This window comes from Charadrius vociferus, unplaced genomic scaffold (genome assembly GCF_000708025.1).
Source record: "Charadrius vociferus isolate BGI_N301 unplaced genomic scaffold, ASM70802v2 scaffold436, whole genome shotgun sequence".
Taxonomy (NCBI): domain Eukaryota; kingdom Metazoa; phylum Chordata; class Aves; order Charadriiformes; family Charadriidae; genus Charadrius; species Charadrius vociferus.
Genome location: NW_009649187.1, coordinates 4,252,313 through 4,258,602, shown reverse-complemented (window position 1 = coordinate 4,258,602; position 6,290 = coordinate 4,252,313). Strand labels below are relative to the sequence as shown.

The 6,290-nt window shown below is 43.8% G+C and overlaps 1 protein-coding gene across 1 annotated transcript in view; it reads right to left on the bottom strand.

The window, feature by feature from the left end:
- Window positions 1-327: 327 nt before the first annotated feature.
- Window positions 328-6,290, bottom strand: part of ANXA8L1 (annexin A8-like 1) — a 13,517-nt gene continuing 7,554 nt past the window's right edge. The window contains exons 6-12 of the mRNA XM_009888822.1: window positions 6,245-6,288; window positions 5,557-5,616; window positions 4,937-5,030; window positions 3,075-3,170; window positions 2,769-2,827; window positions 1,778-1,900; window positions 328-384 (exon numbers count right to left, since the gene is read on the bottom strand). Coding sequence (XP_009887124.1) covers window positions 328-384; window positions 1,778-1,900; window positions 2,769-2,827; window positions 3,075-3,170; window positions 4,937-5,030; window positions 5,557-5,616; window positions 6,245-6,288 — 533 coding nt within the window. The remainder of the gene's footprint in view (window positions 385-1,777; window positions 1,901-2,768; window positions 2,828-3,074; window positions 3,171-4,936; window positions 5,031-5,556; window positions 5,617-6,244; window positions 6,289-6,290) is intronic.

Below are 6,290 nucleotides of genomic sequence, written 5' to 3'. Positions count from 1 at the left end.
AATAGCTCAAAAAGCCTTTAATTTCATGTCTAAGCGCCACCCTTCACAGTGCGTTAAAAGAGAACGGAAATTGCACAGAATGAAATGGAAACAAAAAAGAAACATTCCCACTTGTGTTTGAAAAACTGTTAGGAAAGTCAATAGCTTTTAATGTGTAATGAGCACCCATGTCCTTCAGAGAGCTTTGGAAACCTTGACCATTAATTTAATCTTCTTTTTCTCCCCACTTGGATCAACAGAAAGATTTTCTACATGTACATTTTCAGATTCTTGTTCACTGTTAATTCTCCTTCTGTATCCATGTCAGCATCTTCCTCGTAGATTTTGTCAGTCACTGCCACAGAGATTCAGTAAGGCTGTCTTGTAATCGCCACTGGTGTCATCCTGACAGGAGGGAAAAAAAAAAGAAGGTGAGTGTGGAAGTTCCTCTGCACACTCTGAATGCTGACTTTGTCCGTCTGCAGAATATGCCCACATGGGAAAAGGAGTCTGGAAAGAGCAAGCCAGACTTCAGCAGAGTTACTGCCAGCTGACACAACATCAAAAGTGAACGGAGAAATGAGGCTTGTAGCTGCCACCTGAAATAACATGCATCAAGTTCAATTCTTTTCTTTGGAATGCAGGTGAGCAGTTGATCATGGCTCCATCCCACAGAGCAGCGTGGACAAAGTCAGCACGAACGAGAGCAACCAAGCCTGTTGGGTTTAGATTTTATGTCCCTGGGTATTTGTGTAGCATCCTCTCCCCTACAGGAAGGGCAAGGGCAGGATAGTTACCCCTGACACGTGACATCTTTTAAAATTTACCATATCTGTGGCTTTTATCTAAAGAAGCACTACAGAGAATATCACTAGATAAAAAAAAAATGCTCCCTTTGAATGTTTTGTGACGACAGGTGTAAAGCCAGTTCCACTTCTCAGAAGGGATGAATATTCCATACAGACCCTTGAAGACTGATCATTAATCAACATGACAGATGCTGACAGTGTAAATTAGAAGAAGGGGCCTTCATTACAGAACCAGACTTCCCATGGGGACTGCTAAGGATAGGGCTTCTGTGCCATTTGCACCGGGGGAGAGAAATGTCCCAGAGTCCTTAGGACAAATGGTAAAACCCAGGGTTTCAGCCCTAATAGGGGAGGGTCATTCACTCAGAGCTGAGACTCAAACCTCAAAAAGCTACAATACGCTTTGACAAGGTTCAGTTTCTAAACCTGTCTTACCGCAGCATAGACCAGACCTTCATTCAGGAGAAGTCAGTTTAAAAAAAAAAAAAAAAACACAACAAAACACCGCCCCCTCACCCTCCCCCCCAACCCAACCAAACAAAAAAGCCCAAACCAAAATCAATCAACCAACAAAAAGCACTGTTTTGACATAGATGGCACTGACTTGACATAGGTAAGGACCGCAGAAAGAGAAAGGAGAAAATAGCAAATAGCATGGGAAAGATGTAACAGGGAGGGTTAAATGAATGTAGATTCATGTAGGAGATCATGAAGTACATGGATACAGAGTCTGGTCCATGAAAAACCTGGAGCAGTCCCTCCTCGGGTTTGGTTTTGCCCCAGTGACTTACTGAGCATACAATCTGACTCACCTTTCAGGCATACCTGTCTCTCAAGGAGCTGATTGTTAATAGGCCTAATGAAGGAGAGCTATGATCTTAGCAGAAAAGCCATTTTTACTGAAAACAACCATGAAAGCACCCCACAGCACTGGACAGGTTAGGAATGTATGTGATGGCTAAGAACCATCATATGAAAAAGTTGCTTACCAGAATCATACTGGAGAGAGACTTTCCTGCAATATGCTTGAATTCAACTTTTATAAGATTTAAGTCAACTTCACTTCGAGAAACGATCACCCTTATAAGAGTCCCATCACGGGTGCCAGCCCCCTGAAATAACAGATATATCAGTTTGTGATGTTAGTGGGTGTTCAAGGGATAAGCTGTCACAAACTAGTCCAGGACAGGAAGAGTCAGCTTTCAAACATTGCTTGGCACATGTTCTGCAGCACATCTGCTTCTTTTTCTGGATGGCCAACCCCCACCCCCCTGCCAGGGGCCTCTGGCAATACCACAAGTCCACCATGGAAGTGTGCTGTAAGTCTTTGCGCATGTCAAATGTAAAAGCAAACATGCTACAGAGTTGGAAGTGGGCACTGAATACATATTGTCCTTCTGCAGCACCACCCATACAACACTTGGCTTCAACCAATATAGTTTAATCCCTCACAGGAAAATTAAGATCACATCAATAACAAAAACAATCACCCATCTCAGCTTTCCACAAAGTTGGGAGAGCTGACATCTTCTTCATATCAGTTAAGTTACAGGGGCACAATCTACAAATGCCTTATGTGTCCCCATTTGGAACTCTTTCATTTACACAGCCATTGGGAGAATTGCTTCCTAAAAAGAAAATATTGTGGTTCAGTCCATTAAGTCAACATTATGGGCAAAACTCCACCATGATCAGCCCCCTAGAAAAGCGTCTTGCAGAATTTTTGTCCGTGTTCCAGAAGATGGGACTGAGCTCCTTGCAGACTCCTAAGTCAGAAAAGCCGGACTCCCTTGGTATCTCAAGCTTAAAGGGTACTTCTCTACCCACTGTGTTTGAAGGAATTCTGCTGTTACTTGCAGCAATAGCACTGAACTTGATGGCTTTCACCAAAACCTTGGCTCTTCTAATTGGAATTGGTGAAAGCCAGGTTACAAGTTAAGTCCAGTATGAAAACAAGTATGTTACAATGAAGAGTCTTACCTTTAAAGCATGGTACAGCCTCTCTGCAAAGTAGCAATGGACGTTCCTGGTGCATTTCACTAGGCATACAAAAAGGCTCAGTAAGAATCAATGGTAATTCCAGTCCAGGCCAGCAGGTAACAGAGATTCAACATACTTTCCATTAATTCAGCGTGCCCCTGGGATCCGAGTTTATCTCACCTAAGAAGTACGCTTCACTTCCTACCCAATACCTTTATAAAGTAGATCCATCCCATAACAGTCAACTGAGGCAGGAGAAAAGGCAGCACACTCAGACAAAAGAAAGGGAAACATAGCCACTCTTACCAATAGCCAGCATGGCATCCTCAAGTGAACCATGGGTTTCACTCTTGATGGAGTCTTCTATGCTCTTACCGGCCAGTTTCTGGTATTCTTCAAACACTGTTTGAAACACAAAGAACTTCAATTTTTTGCCAAGCAACTGCTCAGACATTTTGTGCCCAATATTTACAGGTATTGCTTGTATGAAAACACAGATCCTGCTAAAGCAATGGCCATATTTGCACCAACTTCAGGAGGCTTTAGTCAAGCCCAGAAATCAGCAACAAAAATAGGTGGGAACGTTCACAAAAACCCAAGTCATCCACAGGTCTTAACTCCCTGCAAGTTCAGTCAACTCATATTCATTTGGAAATCTGACGTTCATTGCTGTCTTTCACCGCAGAAATGAAGTGGACAACAGACAATTAGGCACAAGTTTATCACTTGGTCTTGTGTGTGTTGATGTCACTGGTTTCAGTAGCCAAAATAAAATAAAATTAAATCTAGGACTGTGCTCCACATGGCCCTTGGACTTTTAATCAATGACAACAGTTTGGGAAAACTTATTATTTCAACGACAATTTTTAAAAAGCAACTCAGAAAAGATGAGTAAGACAGGTGCAGATTCCAAGATATTTGAACTCCCACATTAACAGAAGCTCAGCAACAGAGGAGTTGTTCATCTTATATGCTCTGGATACTCCGGGGTTCAGAATTACAGATCTCAGTTTTGATTCCTAGCTTTCAGACTAACAAAGAAGGAAACCTGCTATGTAATGCAATGGACGTCTTAATGAAGTTTGCTCAGCATTCCAAATCAGATACCTAAGCCTTAACACTCAGGTACTTTGGGGAAGGGCAATACCACAGAATAGACAGGCGCATACAACCTTCTCAACTCAGGCCTATTCTCCATATTAAAAAAAATAAATAGCTGCAACAATTACACTCAAATTTTAAAGATAAGCAGCTACAGGCTGCTGTAGCACAGAGGAAATTCCTTGCTTGGTGATACAGTTGGTGCCAAAGATTTGTTGCACCCTGACAAGAACTAGTTGAAATTCAGTTCTTAAAGGCAGACACAGCCAAAGACGAGACCACTTTTTTTTGTGTTTTGCTTTCTCAGTGATCCCGGGAGATCAAATTTGAAACACAAGGGGGAGCTGGCCTCCAGGGCCTAGAAAACAGCCTCAGAAGACATCAGCTTGAAAAAGCTCAGACATACCTAATTTATCACCAGCTAAATTTATCAGTTTAGGTCCAGCTGATTTACACAGTACTTGATATGCTTCGATTCAGCTGACATAACAAAATCTGTTAGTCAGAGCGTTGGACTCCCTCAAAAGCCAAGCCCAGGTCTCTGCTACACAGGGTGGTGAGGAGCTGAAGGCTCCCTTAGCTGGAGCTGGGTTGGTGTCTTCCCTCCCAGCAGCCTCTGATGCCCTCAGAAGAACCTGGGGCAGAAATGCAGGGTGCACCCCATGATTCTCCAGCAGCAAATAACCAGCTATTTTTTCAGTGATTTTTCCCAGAGGAGCCCACATCCAAGGAGTCATAGGTCTGTCCACTGCATGCTCCTACCTGGTTAGGAAGGGACTCTCTCTCTCCCTCTCCTTGAATTTGTGAAAACAGCTACACCATCCAGCCATCACCACTGTCCAAGCACTCCTAGATAAGCCACTTGATTTTCAGCAGCACTAAGTCTTCATAGGTTTTCACAAAAGCTGCTGGCAGCTTTTGATCAAGGATTGTGACCAAGGATTAGGAGACAGGCTCAGGTACTTATTTGTGACCACCCATCTCTCCCATCTATAGCCCTGCCTCTTCTTTTTGGTGAGCGTGATTTCTCATTTCAGAGGCTTGGGAATACGGGCTCTGCTCCGTACCTTTCAGCAAGTGCGTGGCACTCCTTGTGCACAAGATGGTGATGAACTGTATCTCATCGGTGCCCCGTATCTTCTCCCCAGCAGCATAAAGAGTCTATAATTTAACACACAATAATTAGAGAGATGTTCTGCGTGTGCAGCAGAGGCACTGGCTTAAGGCACTGCTAGGGTAAAGGGGTTGGAAGTAACCTAAACCAGTGTGAACTAGACTCTCCCAGAATGGTTGATTATGAAAACCCTTGACTATGTCTTCTAGTCAAATTGAAGCAGCCACTATCTCCACACTTTCCAGTCATCCTGCAGCAGCTGGAGCAGCCAACAATACTCTTGAGGTTTCTTCCCTATTCTTGGTTGTCCCACTCCACCATACTTGTATACTTTCATAGATCAAAAGCTGCTGAGGCCAAGCCCAGCTCTCACCACTCCTCTTTGGAACAGCGAGGCACAGCAGTGCAGGCAAAATCGAAGAACTTCAAGTAACTTCCACTTGAAGACCACCCTTCCCCAAACTATTGTGGCTCCAGCTCTCTGCTGCCCACTGAAGCAAAGTTGAAGACAGGCGGGATGCAGGCATGTCACTGATCACAGGCATGTCACTGATCACAGGCATTTGAAAGTACCTCTGCGTCCTGGAGAGCCAGTGCTGTGTCCACGTAGAGAGTGGCATTGTCCCTCTCACCCTATGAGAAGAAAAAGAAAGGTAACCATTTTGTCTCATGAAGATTTTTCCATGTATAAGGATCACAGCATACATTCTGCACAAAGATCGATTATCCTCAGCTATCTATTTCTGCAGAGTACTCGAGTGGTAACATTTCAGACAGCACAAGGGCTAACTCCTTCACTGAAAGGCACCAGAATCAGTCATATGAAGCAGAGCCAAAAAAAATTGCTGAGTTATTCTGCTGCTGGGCAGGAAAATTTGGAAAACACAATAGGATAAATGCCTGCGAATGCACTCAACATTGAGGGTGCAGACCCTGGAAGAGTGGTGAAACATAGCTGAGGGGCATTTTTTCTAAGACCCTTGTAGAGTGCAATGGCTTTATGCGTATGTAAGAGCGAGGTGTCTCCCTGCAGCAGAGCTGATGGTAAGTTCCCAGCTCTCTTACTGCTGCTAAGGGAGGGGGTTGCCCTGCTTTGGTCACATTGAAGCTGAAACACAGACCCGGTCCAAGTGACATGTTTGTCTCTGCAGTTTATCTGGCGATGATGACTGTATTGCCTCTTCCATTGCATGTCTTCTCCAGAAAGGAAGAGGAAAAACATGAAGATCTTTATTCCCTCATTTATCTTCTCTAGGATTACCTGAAGAAGGCAAACCAGAATCTGTTCAAAGTAGCCACTTGTTTCT